Source organism: Pleurodeles waltl, chromosome 11, assembly GCF_031143425.1.
Source record: "Pleurodeles waltl isolate 20211129_DDA chromosome 11, aPleWal1.hap1.20221129, whole genome shotgun sequence".
In the NCBI taxonomy this organism is placed as follows: Eukaryota; Metazoa; Chordata; class Amphibia; order Caudata; family Salamandridae; genus Pleurodeles; species Pleurodeles waltl.
In genome coordinates this window covers 1,003,233,277-1,003,255,306 of record NC_090450.1, presented here as the reverse complement: position 1 = coordinate 1,003,255,306, position 22,030 = coordinate 1,003,233,277, and the positions used below count along the sequence as shown (strand labels likewise).

The following is a 22,030-nucleotide window of genomic DNA, read 5'->3' as shown; positions in this document are numbered from 1 at the left end:
ACAAATGAACATACAATCACAACTCTGATATATACCTGCTGAGCACCCCATCGCACAACGCACAGCCACACCACTCCGCACCTCAGCAACTGCATGGAAATCCAGAACCATCTGTCCTCAAGCACAACCAACAGTGGTCGAGCAAGGAAACACTGACCAAGCAGCGCAGGCAAAGTTCTGGGAGCTCCTCTCTTAAAAAGATACAGGCTTCCTTGGCTGCTATTCACTGCCAGCAGCCCCGACACAGACATCACCAGAAGGTTCAAGTGATTCCTTGATGTATTAGATAACTTTATCATTTTGAATAACAATTCAACTGTTCTACTTTGGACCCTTATTTACACTTTGTCCTTAAATTCTGCAGTATGAAGGTTAAAGAGGTTGGCTCCCCATGCACCAAAGTTTGTCTTTAAGTGATCATCTTCTTCCATTAGAGATAATGATGTCGCTGGTTTTGCCACGCTGATAGCTTCTCTTAATTCATCAATTAGTGATTGCATAATGCCTGGCAGTACCCTTAGTTTATCCAAGGTAGGTGTACAGGAGTATTCTAGGGAATGCCTTACAAATGTTGTTCTTCATCTGAAATATTTTCAGGTCAGTGTTGAGTTCTAATACGAAGGCTGCAGTTGTTTGAAGCACATCGACTTCACTTTCATTGTATATGATTGTTGTGACAAAGCTGGTATAACGATTAGTATTCACTTATTCAGATCCTGCCAGTATGAGGTTTGGCCACTAGATGTTAATGAGCTTCCTTTCTGCCCTCTTATGGGATTACGTTCATCTACAAAGTACATCTCTTCGTGTTGAGTTGGATTGTGCACTAAATCTTCTTTGTGTGCTAATACTTTCCAGTCATCCACCGAATGGTCCATAGAAGCACTGTACCCTTTGGTCAGAAGCAGGGAATGAAGCTGAAAGATGGAATGAATGCTGAATATGTGTAATTGTAGACTTGTTTCCCTGGTCAGAGGCATCTACACTTGCTGCACAAGGATAGTCGGCCTGGACTGACCAACATATTTTGCTGAGGTGCTGGATTCAATCTAGAATTGAGCAGGTACAAAGACTGAACTCAAGGACCGGTAGACCAAGTGTCTGATTTATATCTTGGCGGGGGAATACTCAGTGATAAACCTGACAGATATCCTGTCCACTGTATTACAATCCCATTATATCCTATGGAGATCGTAAGATGGCAGATAGGATATCCGTCGCGTTTGTGACAGAGTAGGCCAACATCTAAATCAGGCCCTGAATGGTTTGTTGTCCCTGGGATGGAGTCACTTTTTTAGGGGGTCGTACACTGCATAGAGTATGGTGGAGAGGCATCATTGGCACACAAGATTTATTCTTAATAACCGTATAACTTCTGATTAGTTGTAAGAGCCGATGCCGCTTGCAAACCTGCCAGCATGCTGGATCCACTCTCTGCTCCAGCTGCACAAACCCCTGTGCCAGTCCCTGTCACACTGTCAGGAAACTATTCACATAACACAAAGTTAAATGTTTAATAGCTCTAAAGAACAAATGAAAAACAGAATTAAGCAAACTTTCAACCTTCTCTATCAAGTACCAAAGAGATTATAAATGAAAACCATCTGGTGTTCATGGAATGGCCGATCATTGGCCACTTCCCAGTTGCTACTCATCACCTGCAGAAGCCATTAGTCCCACCTCAGAAAGAGCGAACGACCTTTTCACATATAGACATTAAGGAAACTCTCCATACACTTAGTTATCTTGTATTTTTGTACGTCACATCTGCCCCCATGGGCATCAGTGTGGTTTAGTGAGATTATCTAGATATGGATAATCTCTTTACAATAAGTCAGGAGACAACAGTAGAAGACTAATCGAACAGCGAGTAGGACTTGTGAATAAGAAATTCACCAAAAAAGAATAATAGTTCCGTTAGCTAGAAAACTTGGGGAAGGAAGGAGGCTGCTCAGATGGGATAAGTGTAAAAGGGACGTGAGTGGAACAGTGTTAGCTGTGCATGCAAGTGAAGAAAGGAGGAAGGGCCATGGAAATAGAGATGACGAACTTGCAGATTAATAATTAATTTGGGATAAAGTGCACTCTGCCATGTTCGAACCTTTAAATAAGGGAGCTGGGGCTTGAGAAGACCTAGACTGTATGGCACGTGCTGGGAGTTCTTGGAGATATCTTTGCATGCTTTAACGCTGGGCTTGAGCAACACATATCTATCTTCTCACTTCTAGATCAAGCAGATCAGTGCTTTATAGCAACTCTTCGCCCTCAGATGCAAACACTGTATTGAATATAATGCTGCGCTTGTGAGGTGCCCGAGTCAGATCCATCTGTAATCATGCTCCTCGATAAGGAGGAGAGTTGTGTGAAGCCAACCAAGCCCATCTCTGTTGCCTAACTCCTTCCCCTCACTGATCACCAGGTCTGTGCTCCATGACCAGGTGTCATTACCGTCGCCGGAATCAAACGAGTAGATGAAACCCTCCAATTTTCCAATCAATATTAGCAGACCAGCCATTGCATTACTGAAAGTACTTTGCCACTTAGATGAAAAACTTGAAATATGCAGCCATCATTTCAATCAAACAGAAACACCAACTAAGCATGTCAACTACTGTTAGTTTGCACCAGTCAGTCACTAGTTAAAACTCAAAGCACTGACAAAAAAGTACTTTCTTGAACCCCTAAAGCAAAGCTAGCCACTGAAACTATTGCCTCATCTGGAATGTAATTCTATTACATTCAGAGAGAAAGGATTATTAAACAGATCAAGCCAGCATCCTATCCTCAATCACCCTCCTGCCGTAATGTCAACATATGTTCCTCTGAAAATTCATTATCCAAGTACATCAGACCCCAGGGAGACAGTCTGGAAAAATGCAATAGCCCAGGGAGGCAGCAGTGGCCAATGTGGAGCAACTGCCTGGAACTAAAATGTTGTGCCAACATGTTCCAGGAGACCGTGGTGTATTACCTCAGAGGATGAGCTGGCAGGTAAAGTCTGTGCACAGCAGCACCTGCTGCCGCGTATACACATTTTGAAGAATGGAAAACTGCAAAGCTCGCCCACAGCAAAAAAAAGTTCTTCCGGAAAGAAGACTTCATCCCACAGCAACTCCCAGGTGAAGAGTGAAAATGCCGATTGCTGCAAAGTAGAATCATTAATAAGCAGTGAACCAGCTACTTGGTCTGTGCAGTGAACAGAGGTGAGCCCAAGGGCAAAAATGGCCACGTTCATAGATGTTTGTGAGGAGGACGTATCAGTTGTCGATAAGAGAATGCATAGATCATTTAACCTGCTAAAGTGGGTCTGTCCATTAACTAAAGCCACTATTTGGAATCCTAATGATTCAACTCCGCATGTAACATTTCTGAGATCACAAACGAGTACAGTCCATCGAACTTAATTTGGCAAATTCACAGACATTTTAGAATGTGTATTGTGCAAGACAATCCAGACTGTATACTGTGCATCACAAGTGCAACTCAAGGAAGTTAGAGACACTCCAGAACGCATTTTGTGTATTACAAGTCCAGGTGGATGAACTTACAGATGAGTGTCTATTACTCATACAGCTTAGGATCCTGCTATTGCCAGACGGTGCATATCCAGCTGCTTAGCGGTTTAACTGGCAAAAAACTTCTCTCATTTGGTAACACATATTACAATGCAGAATAAGCTTCACTCCTTTAGCACGCAGGGATGCTCACGTTGGTCAGTTTCTCCATTTGGAAAGATAACCTACCAGCATGGAGTCTCCTACCTTATACATTGCAGGTGATGCCTTTCTGACAAGAGATGAAAATGACACATTGCTGAACCCCTCAGCTGCCTTCAACGCAGTCGGCCATCCCACTCTCATATGCAGTCTGGAGTCTCAAATGGGATTCACCGGAAATTTCCTTCACTGGTTCTCCTACCTTTCCAACAAACACCAGTTTTTTCTCATCGGCACCTCCAGGTCCCAGAAGATCCCATTATCTGTAGTCTCTTCAAGAGTTCCATACTGTCTCTGTCATCCGCAACCTCTACATGGAGCCACTCGGAGCCCTACGTACAGACAACACCATCAAGATGATGCACAGCTCTACTTAAAAGTCTCCTTTGCTGCAGACACCCAACACCTCAAACACTCAGACCTGGGTGTGCAGTGCCTACATGAAGCTCAACCCAACCAGTGCAGAATTCCTGTTATTTACCAAGAACAAACAACAAGAAACAGAACAAATATGTCTCAACGACATGAATCTTACAGTTTCGAACCTTAACTTTCACCAAATGCCAAGCCAAATGGATTCACCCTGGACACCATCACCACCCACAGGGAACACATTACCAAAAACAAGTAAGAAGGGCTGGTACCAGCTCTCTCTCTCTCTTATAAAGAAAGTCAAAGCATTTCTTCCAGAAAATGACTTGAGAACCATTTTTGAAGCCCTCATATTGATGTTGGTAACGCTGTTCCATGACCGGTCAGACTGCATCCTGGCACCCCTTACGAGCATCCTACAAGCCGCAGCACGTCTTATCCATGGCCGGATGAAATACAATCACATCCACCCCATCCTGATGGAACATTGGCTCCCCTTGCCAGCCCACATCTTCTAAACCATCTGCATCATTTACAAAGCCATCACGACCAGCACCCCACTTATACTGCAGACAAGCTCACTATCTCTGGTGGTTCTCGGCACATCCACAACCAGGACATCAGACTGCAGACCAAGAAGTGCAAAAAAGAGAAAAGACAGTGAGTCCTTTCCATCTGTGCAAAGAGGATCATGAACAACATCTGCGTACTGATCAGCTGCCCCAAAGCTGCTACAGTTTAGGAAGTAGATGAAGACACACATCTTTAAGGAGCACTACACCACAATGCATTTATCACCCATAAACTAAGTAACTCTTACTTCACTTGTTGACTTTATGCTTGTTTTTAATCTTGCAGAGCACTCCGCTGCTATGGCTAGGTTTGTGCTATACAAAAATCACACACCCATGCCTTCATCAATATATACGTACACATACAGAAACAGCGTGGTAGGTTAGCAAATGGCAGCGGTAGGGTGTAGGTTGCTGAGAATAGGAGAGATCCCATGGACTAGTACTAATGAGGTCTTGACAATGATAGTGGGAAAGTACTTTAGAAGAATAATTGTTTTACAGAACATTTTTAGGACGAAGGACAGAAGTGTCTGAGCACCACCTAGCCCTGGTGTCTCATTCATTGTGTCTTTTGTGGTTGTTTTCCATGAAAACAGCTTCCTGTCATAGGAATATAGCATATTCTTGGAAAAGTACATCACATAGTGCACACAGCAGATGTGCGCGCTAATACTATTGAGCATGGGCCAACAACACAGCTGCAACCACTGCTCTTGTACTGCGACCAGACCCTCATGCCAGCTCCCCCTGCGCCACTCCTCCTGTCCAGCTTGCCATGCATTCCGTGACCCTTTGCTGCACTCTGCTTGTGCACCTTCTGCCTCGTTTCTACTCGTTTTTCTGCTTTTTCTGTTCCATTCCTGCAACTTCATTTTGCCTCCTACCTTTCTTCTCTCTTCTTGCAGTTTCCCTCTTCTTCCCTTCTCCCTCTTCCTGCCTTTTCCTCACTCCCGCACCCAGCACCGCGCCCTCTCCTAGGACCTACTTAATGGAGGCAGCAGCGCAGAGGCACCGAAGACAAGCCCGTCAGCGCCTGTCCATTCCTGGACCGCGCCCAGAGCCAGGACCCCTGGTTCTCTCTCCACCCACCGCTACATAACCAAGGAGTTCCTGGCCATGGACCCCAGACTCTACACCAACACCTGCAACACTTTGCTCCCGCAAACAACCAAAGGGCCTTTCATCTGCCGCCTTTGCCACTTCTCCTATAACACAGGGCGCCAGCCCACACTGGATCCCAGAAGACCACGAACAACCCAGAACCGCTCCAATGCATCTTGCTTAACACCAGATCCCTCAGCAAACACTCCACGAAAATCTGGGACACCATCACCACTCTCTTCCCTGACGCTGCCTTCATCATGAAACATGGCTCAACCCCACCTCACCACGGTGACACCTGACTGCTACAAGATGATACACTGTGACCGCACCAAACACAGCCAGGGCATCACCATCATCTTCTTGGAAACCATCCAATGCATTGCCACCAATGACGACCCAACACCTCTCATGGAACACCTTAACTTCCAGCTATAGACAGATGCCAAAACCATGATAAGAGGCACCCTTGTATACAGATCACCAGGTCCCCAACTAGCGTTCTGCGATGCCATGTCCAACCTCATCGCTCCCTTAGCCATCTACTTCCACCTCTACTGGGCAACTTAAATTTTCATGTTGACAACCCCAACCCCAACTTCCTCCTGGAAACCCGGAACAACATTGGCCTCACCAAACTGGTCACTGAACCCACTCACAAGGCCGGACACAAACTTGACTCCATTTTCACCTCCAGCGAAAGAATCTAATTTAGGCATTCACAGAGCTCCCCTGGACCGACCACGCCATCATTCACTTCACAATCGGACGCTCAGCACACCACTCCCCAAGCATCACAGCTCCCCCCACCCGCAGCTGGGGCAAGGTATCGGAGACACAATGGACCCATGCTCTCAGCGCCACCCAACCCGAAGCTTCGTCAGACCTCAACCAGGCTGCCCAGAACTTCTCCGTATGGATCACCAAATGAGCTGAAAAGAAACTAACAAAAACCAACAAAGCCTCAAAACAAGAAGCCAGCTGGTACACCCCAGGGCTCAGAATCACCAAACACAACGGTTACAGACTTGAGAAACACTGGCGTGCCACAAAGAACCCCTCTGACAGAACCACTTACAAAGCAGCCCTCAGCAACTACCACCGGTGCATCAAGGAAGCCAAGAGAACAGCCATCATAGCTTGCATCGAAACAGCAGCCAATCACATGAAAGAACTCTTCAAAATAGTCACAAAATTCTCAAACACAGCAACCACAGAGAGCACCATCCACCCCTCTGAAGAACTCTGCAACACCCTCTCAGACTACTTCTAGAACAGGATTGCCACTACCTACAAAAACTTCTACTCCCAACCCACTGCTCCCAACCTCAACCAACCAGCTCACACCAGCCGAATGATCACCAATTGGTCCCCGATCACCTCTCAGACCACCACGGCCATCATGTCAGCCAATCACTCCAGGGCACCCACAGACCCCTGCCCCCACCGGCTTTTCAACCTCGAAACCAACCATATCAGCATAGAACTCACCAGCATCATCAACACCTCCATCTCCACAGCAGCCTTGCAAGACAGATGGAAAAACGCAGAAGCCATACCCCTCCTAGACAAACCCTCCGCCGACTAAAGCAAACTAAAAAATTATCGACCAATCTCACTGCTCCCCTACCTGGCTAAAGTACTCTACCACAGCTCTACACCACCCTGATCACTGCCACAGATGACATCAGAACCCTCCTCAACTGCGGGGAAACTGTAGCCCTGATGCTGCTCAACCTCTCTGCTTCTTTCAACAATGTTTCCCACCACATCCTCATCAACATCAGCATTCAGCAAAACACCCTCAAGTGGATCACCTCCTTCCTCACAGGATGCACACAAAGCATCTGGCTACCTCCCTTCACCTCCGAACCCAAGGGCATCTTATGCAGCATACCCCAAGGACCATCCCTCACCCCCACTTTGTTAACACATACATGACCCACCTGGCATACATCGTCAGATCGCACGGCCTCAACATAATTTCTTACACAAATGACACAACTCATCCTCTTGCTCACCGAAGACACTTCCACCACCGGAATCAGCTTATGCAGCGCCATGACCAACATTGCCAACTGGATGAGAGACAACTGCCTTAAACTCAAATCCGACAAGATAGAAGTTCTGATCTTTGGAAAGAACACCTCCATATGGGACCACAGCTGGTGGCCAGCAGAACTCGGACAAACACCCACACCCACAGTCCATGCACACAACCTAGGATCATGCTCGACAGTGAAATGACCATGAAACGACAAATCAACATAGTTGCCTCCTCCTGCTTCAATACCCTTCACACGCTCTACAGGCTATTCAGATGGACCCTAGTCCACACCAGAGAGACCGTCGCTCAGGCCCTCGTCACCAGCCGCCATGAGTACGGCAAAGCTCTCTACGCCGGCATCTCCACCCAGCTCCTCAAAAGACTACAGATCATACAGAATGCTACAGCCAGACTCATCCTGAACCTCCCCAAACAGACCCACATAACCTCCCATTTCAGAAACCTCCACTGGCTTCCCAGCAAGAAAAGATGCCAGTTCAAGACCCTCACACATGCCTACAAAGCTCTGCATGATCAAAGAAAGGCCAACATCAATCATCAACTGAACTTCTACCTACTCCCCAAGCACCAGAGTTCCGGCTCAACAGCCTGTGCACATCCGTTGGACTTGCAGTGGGGGTCGCGCCTTCTCCAACATCGCCACCAAGACCTGGAACGAACTACCCCTCCATCTTCGTGGAGAATCCTCCATGGCGGAATTCAGGAAGAAACACAAAACCTTGCTTTTTGACAGATGTCGCACCCATAGCTCCCAGATACTCCTAGGGGTGACTGTGCCATGCTATACAAATACAGATTGATTGATTGATTCTGACAATTATCAAAACCTAAAATCTGCTAGAAAACAGGCAACAGTGGGAGAAGGTTAAGCAACTGCAGGAAAAGGCGAGGGCGTTTTCTCTTGTCCTGGCCAAAAAAGTCTTACTCCAGCCTTGTGAAGGAAATGAAGGATGGCTAAGAGCCACACTTGGACCTGGGTGGGGGCAACAAAGTCACTCAGCACCTGTGAAATACTTCACAGGAGTGAAATCAGATGGGTAGCACAAATTCTATAACAAAGTCAGCATGAGTCAGTCCCCTTGGAACACTGACCTCTGCCCATCCATGAGAAGTTGTAGCTCTTCCTATTTAGATGCCCTACAAAGGCACCTGTGTCGGCCTGTTTGGTTCAGCTCCTATTCCTTGCTCAGAACATGCAACTGTGACAGGGATGGTACATTTCTATAGACCCACAACTAACCAGCTGCATTTGAAAGAAGCTGTAACTATTTTTCATACAGAGAAAATTACAGTGGCGCTGTCGGTCTTCATTGTCGCTATCTTGGCCATTTACACAGGAAGGCTGGAAGAGGCAGACTGCATTCAAATCTAAGAGTAAATTTATATGACGTGACAAATGGAATTTGCCCACCAGCACCTGTGAACCATATTGTACAGTGTGAACTTGAACCTTGTGCAATACTTTGCTAGGTTACTGCAGCACAGGTTACCAGTGCCAGCTGACAACACTAGCAATGTTTTGAATTACAAGATCCATAGATGACTGCAGCAGCAACCTGCTGTATAAACATCCCAGATAAGAGGCCACAGTTTGTTCACAATACAATGAGAGCAGCATTATCCTTCATTGGTGAAACCACTGCTCTTGTGACCCAAGAGAGTCCTGGGTACGCTGGTGGTTCCCTCTGGTACGACAGTCCTGGCAGGGGTCCACCTTTACTTGACTGATTTTAGTCAAGAGGGGCATCCCAGGCCTATGCCCTGTCTTTCAACAGCACATGTGCCTCCATAATGCCTCCTGTAAGCCATTCCAGTTGACACCATGAACGATTAGTGTACAAAAAAGTGATGGATGGAATGCTTGAATTAATCTCTCACCGGTAGTTAGTGGGGCCACATCCCAATCCATTGTTGTCACTTCAATATGGACCCAGCTACATGCAGGTCAGTCTCGGCCCAGCTCCAACTGAACAGTCCAGCCCAAACCGCCAGGCCAAGTCCTGCCTGAACTAAAACACAAGCAATCCAGGACGGGTTTCACCCTAGTTATGGGCTGATCAGACAAGTACAGCTTGGTTTCCGTGACAGTGTGCACGGGAACCACATGTGGGCATACACATTCCACTAAGGGTGGCACACTAAAAAATACAAAAAAGTGATGGATGGAACGCTTGAATTATTTTCAGCCACTGGTAATTATCTTAGACAGCATGGGTGGATAAAGGTCTCCTCTGGAAGTTCTACCTCACTCAACGCTCCCGCACTAGACTTCGGTCTGGGAGAATTGCTGCATCACACATAAAACACAGAACCAGTATTGCAAGATTGGAAACAAAGACACGAAGGACAGAGAATGAGAAACACCAGGCTATGATAAATTACTATGGAACTCCATTCTTCTCCAGATTAGGTGTGGGCAGAAGTTTGGTCACACCATATTACTCTTTAACCTGGATTTCCAGCCAAATTCTGCCAATCACCATGTGGCGGAAGTTTTCTTTAGGAAGGCTCCAGAAAATGAGAAATAGTGAGCAAGATGTGAAGTCCCCAAGTGTCATTTTCTATAGCGGGCGTGCAGAGGACTGCTGCTTTACTAGATTTGCTACTCTAGCAGGACCAAAATCAACTCGAATGGCCACACGCTCTTGCGCAACACATGGTGTTATTCGCCCTGATTTTTCTGCACTGCTCGTACTACTGGTGCTAAATTGTAGCGTGAGTAGCAAGAGCCACATATTTTCCACCCTTTAGCAGAATTGTGCAGAATTTTTACGTAACTCTGCAGAATTCAGCAGAGTGAAACTCACAAGTTTCACCCATCCTTACTCCAGATCTTGAAGGCTTCACCCCTTCTTCATTTACAAAGACTTATCTATTGAAAAACACTTTTTAAGAGAGTAACCAGTCAGCTGCTGAACCCACATTCTGGAGAAAGAACTCCTTTCTCCCCCCCTCCCCCCCACCCCCCCAACTCACAGTGGTACCCACATCCCCCCCTCCTTATCCGCATTCTGAAATCCATCTTAAAGTGCTATGATATTTGCTGCACCTCCTTCCGAAATCAATCCCATATTGCAACTTATAGACTAGAATTCTGTAGCCTCTACCCTCCTTTCTCTATACTGTACACCAAGTCCTACATCCATATCAGCTTGTCCCCCTTTGTGCCACTACATCTATTAGCATGTGACTGCAAACCCTCTAAACTATACATAACTCTGAGTCTAAGCAGGTAGGTCTGCGAACCCGACTTGTAGACCTGAGCCAAACTGCTAAATGATTTTTGAGGCATGGGGGACGATGGGGGAAAGCAGATGAGTAAACATGGAGCGTTACTGGGTGTGAATTGTTGCTTTATGTCCTTGTTTTTTGTGGAAGACCCACCCTATATCAGGTCACTTCATTAATGTAGAATTGTAGAATATGAAAAATGACATGTGATTATGGTACATTTGTATTCATATGTTTGTGATATGTGATGTCATTCGCGTATAACCAATGTACACTGAAGAGTTTATAAAAATTAAAAATAAATGTAAAAAAGTAGCTGGGCTTGTGCTAAGTTGTGTAGATAAGTACGCTCTCCCACTTTCTGCTGCCACTCTATGACTGCACTTAAAAACAACCACATTTCTCAGCGAACTGTACCTCTCTGCCAAGTATCGGCATTGCAGAGCGAGCTGCACAGCACACAGGTAAGGCACTGTGCGACTCCCACCACCTGCATCCTACACATTCTCTCCTGGCATGCACAACACCATCACCAAGAAGGAAAAAACCCAGAGCAACTCATCTGCCCTAATGCACATCCCCCTCACAACAATACTTGTCCACAGCATGTTAGCAGGTCACCTCAAACCAACAGGATACCGAGCCACCTACATGACCACCGTAAATTCAATATCCTGTACATCACAGACCCTGAACCCATCCCACCTCAACAACCCCCTTCGATGCATTCGTTCAGGACAGCTTCAGAAACATACACATTAGTCGCACATACAAAACCGGTGGCGGTCAGTTGTCCACACACACATTGGAAATTTCCACTCAAAGCCACATCCACGACAGCCTTTGAATGACTATCATCATGCTGAACCATCATTCTTCATGCGACCACCAGCTTCTAGCTGACATACAGCCTGCCCGGCTACAAGTCCTCTTTATCCCTCAGGCCACCTCTACTGCAACAAATATCTTGGTTACTTCAACTTACCTAGGGCCCTAACATAAAAACCACAAAAGACACCTGAAAGACATAGCTGTGCTTCATCTTAGTTCTTGCAGCTGTATCTTGCCATCTCCCAACTAAAAGCCCTGCCTACACCCTTCTTCTCTAGATTGGCCTCAATACCTTGTCATGCCACTTGGCTTTACTACACTCAGACCGGCTCAAAAAACAACCGGAACCATCAATAATCACGTCACACATTCGAAAACATCCTCGTGATCCACTCTTGCATTTGCCCACTCTCTACCCTGTCTCTGACACCAACACACTCCTCAACAACCTCAACACCATTCAGTAAACATAACATATTCAAACAAGACTCCACACGTAAAAAGAGTAAAACCTAAATCATCACCATTACGAGAGACAAGACAACGCAGTACTCCGCTTGCAATCTTTGAAGATCACAAGTCCTGTGAACAAAACCACTGCCAATATGACTCCTCCTCAAACTCTTGAGGGGCCAACAAAAACAAAGCACCCTTCAACGCAGTCCAGCACTGCATGAACGTATTCCTTCCTTCCACACATTACGCCAGAGAGACCCACAAACATCAGCAGCTATTTTATGGACAAAAATAAACACCATGAGAAAAGAAATAGATGGCCTCAACGGGCACTCACGTAAATCACTCATGCCTGCCACGCTATGCACAAGTGGCATACATTTCACGCGACCATTCAGACCCTCAGCACCAATATCAAATCAAGCAACCTCACATGATGAGGACATCATTTTATCTGCCGTTATAAAAGATATCAACCTGGTCTCTCAACCCAACATTGACAAATCCTCACTCCTGAAAGGTACCTTTACAAACAGTCTAAGGAGTGGCTACATTCTATGCTTCCTAAAGACGTTTTTCCACTCCAAACCCTTCAACTATTGCCCCATCACCCATGTCCTCTCCATAAGTAATATCACAGAAAAAGCAGACGCCACCAGCTGCAGGATCAAATGGCCATGCGCTAGCTGCCACAGGCACACCAATTAGGGCTTCACCCAGAAGCTGCATGGAGACAGCTGCTGTTCAGACATTCGATGACGATATTCAGATCAATGGCAACATAGATGTGCCTATTAGTCACTCCTGACGTAGAAGCCCCTCTTGATTACTAGACGGACCCTCAGGACAACCATTAAAGCCTAACTGCATCCTAAGTTTGCTCTCCTCCTTACTCTCTGATCAAAAACATATCCACATTGAAACTCCAATGACACTCCCTCTGTCGTAAGTGCTGTGCTCTGCATCCAATATCACCCCTGCAGTGTTCACTCTGTACGCTCTCTCACCTTGATACCACTATCAGTCAACAGCCTGGGGATGTGCACAGATGAATCCACCACAAGCCCAAAAGCCAACTCTACCCCCTTTCCAATACCCGTCTCGTTCACCCTCCCTCTGGTCAGATGCCTACTCACACAACTGTCTTTCTGCATCCTCCACTATATGAATGACTGCATGGGCAATCTGTAACCGTGCCTGGTAGGCACACATCCCTGCTGCTATTTAAAATATCCCGATGGTGAGGGACACATTGCAGAAATACACCTTAAAAATAAACAGTCAAACAGTAGACAAGTGCAGCGACAAAACTCAAGTTGCTGCTCTAGTCTGACTGTACTCAAAGGTCAGATGCCAGAGTATCCCAGTTAAAGAGTGAGTAGATGACAGACAGAGCAGCTGAAAGCTCACAGAGAAAGGTGAGCAGTTTGAAATCACCCAACAGACAACTAGACTATGCCGTGGGTGCTAGCTAAACTGCATCAGTGCTCTTCTGAGAACAGACTGAACAAGACTCACCGTCGCCAGGGTTCGGTGCAGACAGGATGGTGCTGTGCTTCTTCTTAACTTCCTCCACGATAGTGATAATCTTATCAATGGAGCTTCGCAGATCTTCAACCTTTAAAATACATAAAGCAACTTAACGCTCAACCTTTCTGGACAAACATTTGTGCACGATGTTCAAGATGGTCAAACAACTCACCATGGACTGTTTACACTTGCTGTAATGAACTCAGTGAGTAAAGAAGCATTCGCAATTCAACAGGTCTCGCATTTGCTTGAGTTAGCACTATTAGCATTGTAAGGGGCTGTAAACTGGACTTTTCTTGCCACATAAATTGGTCAACCCTTCCTTATAATTTTGTCTTTTCACGCCAAATAATTCCAGTGGCCTTGCATCTAACTAACACACTTCCATTTACCTTCTTCCTCTATCTGCAGCACAAAATGAAAATAATGTTGATATTTAACATCCTAATTTAAATCTGCCATGCTAATTCCAATAGAATGCCACTTACACCACCTCACCGTCAGAGTTGCTGATTGGGTAACCCAATTCCCCATAAACAAGACACAAGACTGCCACAAGGGAGAAATAAACTAGAAGGGTCAATCAAACATATCAAATCAAGCAACCTCACACAAAGTGTTCAAACAATCATGGTGTAGTAAGGATGTTAAGTTGGCCTGAATCATGGTCATAATTGTAATAAGGAGAGATCACTAAAACATACAATTCTCATATAAATCTTTATCAGAAACAAACTTTTGGCATCAGCATTAAATTCATAACTGGACTTTTCTTGCCACATAATTTGGTCAACCCTGTCTCAGAATTTTATATTTTCCTCCCACTTTTTGGCGGTCACTGATGGCTACTGACATCAGAAATCACAAGCCCTTGAGAAGACACGAGAAGAGGACTGCACTACCTCTGTAAACGTCTGAAGAGAAACTGGAAAATAAGGCTGGAAAAGTATTTTCTTTTTAATTTAACAGAATGAAAAGTCTTGCAAGCATTCTTGCCTCGCATTTCAACGAGCAGAGCAGCTTGAGAAGATTGCGAAGAGGGAGACTCGTGATGTAAGGCAAAACAAGTTCCACATTATTGCTTCTAGGTTTAGCTACATTTTACCAGAAAGGGCATATTGTGGCTTTTGAGAGCAGTGAGCTAAACGACCAGGTGTTTGTTTTGTAAAATAAGCTTATTTTAGGAGTCAGACAAATGTCAGCGACATGGGAGGAGATGGGAGGAACGGAATGTTGCAATAACACACAGGCAGCTAGCAGCCTAAAACACCCACAGTGAAAGGGGAGCACCAAAGAAATAACAAAAGTAGTCCATCACAGCAAAAGATAAAGAAACCAAAGTGGACTAATACAGTAGTTGGTCACAGAACTGAAACAGAAAAAAAGAGAGAATAAGGCAGAACTGACCACTAACAAGCAAGAATGTTTAAAGGACACTGTAACCAAGAAATATACTTAAAGTATACACAGGGTTGAATGCTTACACTTGACGTAAAAAGCAATACTCCCTTGGAGTCCCTGCTAGACAGCCAAACTTTGTGAAATTTAAACATTGCATGGGTCATGCTGACACAAAAAAAATCTATGGTCTCCATCCAATCAGACATAAAATGTCTCATCTATTTCTGCAAATACAGATATTGATTACAAGAGAAGTGGGGCATTACTCCTGATACCCCGAGTAGATGTTACTGTAACTGAGAATAGGTCTTATACACTGCCTTCTGCGTAGTTTTTGACAACCGTGTAACATGTTTAGGTGCAGCGCAAAAAGATGTGTTCGCTATATAAATGGGTATCATGAATCCACAGTAGCATGCAACGCTGAAGATGTTGTCGATGAAGGTTTAGAGACTGAGAAATACCCCACTGGGTGTTGGGGTGCTAAATCAGAAAGCCAGAAGAAAGATTAAAGCTGATTGAAAAACCATGTTGTAGGAAAGAACCTTGCTGGTCAACGGCAGCTCCACTTTTGCTTCACCGCGACTTCTGCCTTAGCCAAGGCTTGTTGGTGGTTTTTCCACACCACTGACCGACTGCAATCATACATCCAGCGTGGGACCTCAACTGCATCCTCCAGGAACTCTTCACCTGCTCCAGGGCTGCATTCCTGACTATATTCGTCCTACCATCGACCAACTCCTGCATCCACAGCTGGGTAGGTAGTAGCTCCTGCTCCTCCTGGACTCTTCTGTGACTTCTGAACATGGTCCCCTTCTTCCACAGGTCTTCCTCTTCAGGATTTCATCGCTGGTTTCTTGCAGTCTTGTCTGGGTGTTGCATTTTCTTGCTTTTTGGTGGGTTGGGGAATATCTAGTAATTTACTCCTTTCCGCCTGGTCACTAGGGGGCATTGTGGTATTTACCTCTGGGGTTTCCTAGTACCCCCAGCACCCCTCTACACATTCCACTTACCTAGATGGGGGGTCTGTGTTCGCATTCCATTTTTTTTAGTATATGGTTTGGCCTCCCCCTAGTGTCACTATTGTCTTATTGCATTTGCACTGTTTTCTATCTCTTTCTATGCCTATTTCTGATTATTAGTGTACACATTTAGTGCATTACTTACCTCCTATTGAAGGGTTGCCTTTCTAATACTTTTTGGTATTGTGTCACTAAAATAAAGTACCTTTATTTTTGTAACACTGTGTAGTTCTTTCATTTAAGTGCTGTGTGACTACAGTGGTATTGCATGAGCTTTGCATGTCTTCTAGAAACGCCTTGGCTGCTCATCCACAGCTACCTCCAGAAAGCCAGCCTTCTAGACACTGCCTACACTTCAGTAATAGGGGTTACCTGGTGTAAGTACCGCAGGTACCCACCACACACCAGGCCAGCTCCCTGCACATGTTTTTCAAGCTGTTGTGAAATATCCTGCGGTTGGGTTCCAATCTCAAAACAATATAGACAGAGACCTCCACACCTTTGGAGCAAGAAACAAGAAAGAACTGTCATCTTTTAACCTACTCTTAATACTTTGTGGCGCAATGATGCACAAAGTCTCAGATCTTAAGTAGCTATTCATTGTAAGTTTTCCCATAATACTAATAGGGCCAGTCTTATGAGTGGCTCTCTGAGCAATATGGGCTGTTTTAAACCAGATTCTCTGTTTTCAGGGAGCCATGGCAGCACCATCAAAGCCACTGATGCCGAATGGAATTTCATTCTATTAGTCAGCAACTTGGCAGCGCAGGTGAAGACTCGTAATGTGTACAGTCTTTTCGGGAAGACCCAGGTATGGTGCGCTGCAGTTGCGATCAAACCAGAGACTGGACCACTGGGATGTGTCTTTGCTGTGGGAGAAAAGGAAGAACTTTGAGCAGCTGCCTCAGCAGCACAAAGCAAGCAGTGGATCCAGTGCCTCTAATTTATGTGCATACAGAAACCCGAAGGGCAATGTGGAAGCCGAATAATCGACTGAACATGTACGTCCCATGTCCAGACTTCCAGCCAGACCCAACAGGTTTCTAACACAACTTATTATCAAAAACAGAACCTCAATGACCTCAGCCGGAGTATTACTTTCTACACCTTACAAAAACATGACGATCTGGCCTGTGATGGGACTCTCAAAACCAGATAGGGAAAGTGGCAATCGAAGACAGTTCACCTGCTTCTCTGAGCACAACCTAACCAGCAAATCATATCTGGAGGAGAGACGACAAAACACTGAGACTGAAACTATCTACGATACTTTGGTCGAGTGCAGCCATCTTTACAATTCTGTGCCTAGCACCTGCCACCAGCCTCTAATGAGGTGTTTGCAAATTTGGACCAGGCTCACTGAATCACTGTCACCAGAGCCCCACGGCAGCTATCTTCATGAGTGGTGGGACCTCTGTAACTCTAAGATACTTCTGATAGGCTCTGTTATATCTTTCTTTGAAGTTCTGTGACCAAACATAATTAAATATAACAACTGTGTTAACTGAGCCCCAGAGCAGACTGCACACTGAAGAAGGATGGCGCTCAGGGCAGGTGTGCCGTGCACACAAACCTGAGGTGACTGCACGCTAAGGATGGTGACAAGTAATGAACGGTGGAGCTTAGGGCAGATGAGCAGTGCACACAAACCTGAGATGATTGCACAACTGAGGATGGTGACAAGTGATGAAGGGTGGAGCTCAAGGCAGGTGTGCACTGCACACAAACCAGAGGTGACTGCACACTGAGGATGGTGACACAAGTGATGAAGGGTAGAGCTCGGGGCAGGTGTGCAGTGCACACAAACCTGAGGTGACTGCACACTGAGGATGGTGACACAAGTGATGAAGGGTGAAGCCTCCTATTGAAGGGTTGCCTGAGGATGGTGACACAAGTGATGAAGGGTGAAGCTCAGGCCTGGTGTGCAGTGCGCACACACCTGAGGTGACTGCACACTGAGGATGGTGACAAGTGCTGAAGAAGGCTGAAGCTCAGGCCAGGTGTGCGGTGCACACAAACCTGAGGTGAATGCACACTAATGATGGTGACACAAGTATTGAAGAGGGGGGAGGCTCAGGGCAGGTGTGCAGTGCACACAAACCAGAGGTAACTGCACACTGAGGATGGTGACATAAGTGATGAAGGGTGGAGCTGAGGGCAGGTGTGCAGCGCACACAAACCAGAGGTGACTGCACACTGGGGATGGTGACATAAGTAATGAAGGGTGAAGCTCAGGCCTGGTGTACAGTGCACACAAACCTGAGGTGCCTGCACACTGAGGATGGTGACACAAGTGATGAAGGGTAGAGCTCAGGCTAGGTGTGCAGTGCACACAAACCTGAGGTGACTGCACACTGAGGATGGTGACAAGTGCTGAAGAAGGCTGAAGCTCAGGCCAGATGTGCAGCGTACACAAACCTAAGGTGACTGCACACGAAGGATAGTGACAAGTATTGAAAGGGGGGGGCTCAGGGCAGGTGTGCAGTGCACACAAACCTGAGGTGACTGCACACTGAGGATGGTGACAAGTGATGAAGGGTGTAGCTCAGGGCAGGTGGGCAATGCACACAAGCCAGAGGTGACTACACACTGACGATGTTGACAAGTGATGAAGAATGGTGGGGCTCAGGGCATGTGTGCAGTGCACACAAACAAGAGGTGACTGCACACTGAGGATGGTGACACAAGTGATGAAGGGTGGATCTCAGGGCAGGTGTGCAGAGCACACAAGCCTGAGGTGACTGCACACTGAGGATGGAGACAAGTGATGAAGGGTGGATCTCAGGGCAGGTGAGAAGTGCACAGAAACCTGAGTTGACTGCACACTGAGGATGGGGACACAAGTAATGAAGGGTGGAGCTGAGGGCAGGTGTGTAGTGCACACAACCCTGAGGTGACTGCACACTGAGGATGGTGATAAAAGTAATGAAGAGTGGAGCTCAAGGCAGGTGTGCAGTCGGGAAAAGCAGATATCACAATCGTGGGATAACCCAAGCAGCCAGGGTGAGCCATGCTAGTAGTCTGTATGGGCTGACAACCAAGCTCTCAAAAGGCGGAGCCAGGTTTCCTCCCTTAGCGATAAAGTCCGAACCATCAATCAATTACCAAATTTCCATGCCGAGGGTAGTATCTTAGCCATCGCCGAAAAGGATGATCAAAAGCAAGTTTGGGAGCTAGTACAACTAGTCGGTCTGGTCAAGAAACTGAAGTCCACCGGGGCAGCTGGACCAAATGGACTTCCGAATGCAATCATCAAAGCCGCCCCAGTTTATTGGGCGCAATATTTTCTGCCACTCTTCAACTCTATTGTCCACATTAACTGGACCCCAGAATCTTGGAGAGGCGGCATACTACATACCATCTATAAAAGCGGAAATCCCACTCTGCCTTCAAATTATAGGCAGATGGCCCTCACTGATGTAGAGGCCAAGCTATACGGCTCATGTTTGCTGCAGCATCTTCAAGCCTGGGCTGATGAGAACAAGCTGCTCCCGAGGTTTCAAACAGGCTTTAGGGCAGGTATGGGAACGTCATAAATTTTAATTGCACTTTCATATTTTGAACCCGGTCAAAGGCTGATTTGAGGTCAATAAAACATGCATAGAGGCCCAGCTTCTTGCGACTGGCTTTTTCCACTATAAGGGAAAGTCAATTTTTAACATTCCGAAAAGTGCCTCCCCGGCATAGGTTAGAGTGGCTTAAAAAAAAAAAAAAAAAAAAGAAGATTCCAGCGTCAGGGAGCCTTTCTTAAAGCATCATGGAAGTTACGTGCGGCAGAGGATTCTTCCATTCTCTACGCCTGCTGACAAGAAGTGCAAGCGCAGCAACTTGGTAATATGAAAGGAACATGGGGAAGCTACCCAAGCCAGGTTATCATTAGCCTGGGTATGGACGAAGTCCAGAAACGTAATATTTAGAAGGCAGAATTTAAAAAGATTAGTTAACATTACTGTTTGCTCACTCTCGCTCATCACAGACAAAGCCACTCTGGCCAAAAGACGGCATGCCTGGGCAGTCATGGGGTCCTACTTGACATTGTGCCCACAGGGGTATTTGGCTGAGCACTTTTCTGTTCACCCCAAACATCAATTGCTGCTATATCGTATGGGTTTTTTCTACACCAAAGAAGATCGTCCTTCCTGGAAAGGCCAGCATATCGACCGAAACTGCCGCCTATGCGGCTACAATCAAGAATCTTTGCTGCGTGTCTTTTGCATTTGTCCCGCTTTAGGTCTGGAAAGAAGAAAATTGTTAAAACATGATTTTATAGCTAATAACATCCGCTCATGCAGACCGGCAGTTTTAATCTGGCTCAAGGGTGAGTGAAATTAATTTTGCTCTTGGGGGGGGAGGGGGGTAAAAAATTTACAACTGCTCCGTAAGAAATTAAACAAGGCGGACTTGGGAAAATTGCTGCAAGTTAGTTCTTAAAGATTCAATTTAAACGTTTATTTGGGTGAGAAATGCGTTTTAGCTGTTTAGCTTTTTTTTTTTTTTTTTTTTTACTCGTTTTATTGGCAAGCATTCATTTTATTATTTGTAGCATGTTTGTTTTATATTGCAATGGTTTTTATTATTCGAGCAACAAAGTTCTACTACTACTACCGAGGATGGTGACGTGATGGAGAAGGGTGGGGCTCAGGGCAGGTGTGCAGTGCACACAAACCAGAGGTGACAGCAATGGTGGGGCAGGTGTGACACTGAAAGCAGATAAACCACACAAGTTAAGAGTGAAAGCACATGACCACTCTAGACGTTGCTGGCAGGGCCAGAATGCGCTGTAAGCAAAGCAACAGCCACCCATAGAAACTATGCTGAAAAACGAGGCCATCTAAGTTATTGGAACCAAGCCCTCTGTTTTGTGAATAGTATTTCCTGCTTTTTTCAAAAACATGCAGATATGATTTTACAAAAGGGCCCTGAACTGAGGAACGTCCCAGGTCACCAGTCAATGGGATCCGAATGTCCCAACCCAGGTTCCGAAACATGGTCCTGTGCCTCTGCCGCCTGGCAGCTCTTGGCATCCTCACTTCACACAGAGAAGGTTTGCACATCAAGTGATGAGACAAGTAAAACTGGAGCAAGAGACTTTAGTGGAAAGAGTGGGCTGGAGAGGGAAAGGAACTGGAGAGAAAGGACGAAGGAAGAGCCCAGGAAGTACATAAATATTCTCATATTCTGACCTGCCCCCGCGCACAGAAACACAGCATTTAAGAATAGATCCCTTCTGTATAAATATGGAAATCTTTCTATGGCACAGGGTTATTTTAATTATCCTAAGAGTTGTTGCTATTCACTTAAATCATAAACACCAAGCTCGTTTTAAGACACTTTGTAAGAATCCCTCATTTTCCTTCGACAGTGCTGGTTGTGTTAAACCTCTATGAGGAACAAGCATTGGTAAACCTGGCAGGTCTGCGGTTCATGCATTAAATCAGTAAATCAAACCCTATTGGCTTTCTTAAAGGAGGAGAAAAAATGCACAGGAGGCAAATGGAGAAAACAACTGGAAAATTCATACAAGGGAATGGAAAGAAAGTAAGGAAAGACACAGTGGGGAAAACAATAGGACAGACAGTGAAAAATCCATGTAAGCACTGGCAAGGCCATGAAGTCTGGCCTTTGAGAGCCATGAGCTTTGCCAATGGTTTTCAGCCCTGCTGTACAGCATCCCAGTGGGAAAAAAGCTCTTTAAGTGGCCAATCGCATGCATGGGCCTTCATAATG

At 45.8% G+C, this 22,030-nt stretch overlaps 1 protein-coding gene across 4 annotated transcripts in view; it reads right to left on the bottom strand.

Moving 5' to 3' along the window:
* STX2 (syntaxin 2) overlaps nt 1-22,030 on the bottom strand; it is a 240,503-nt gene that overhangs the window by 156,096 nt on the left and 62,377 nt on the right. For all 4 annotated transcript variants that reach the window (XM_069215360.1, XM_069215357.1, XM_069215359.1 and 1 more), the window contains exon 3: nt 13,869-13,968. In XM_069215360.1, the coding sequence (XP_069071461.1) occupies nt 13,869-13,968 (100 nt within the window). The remainder of the gene's footprint in view (nt 1-13,868; nt 13,969-22,030) is intronic.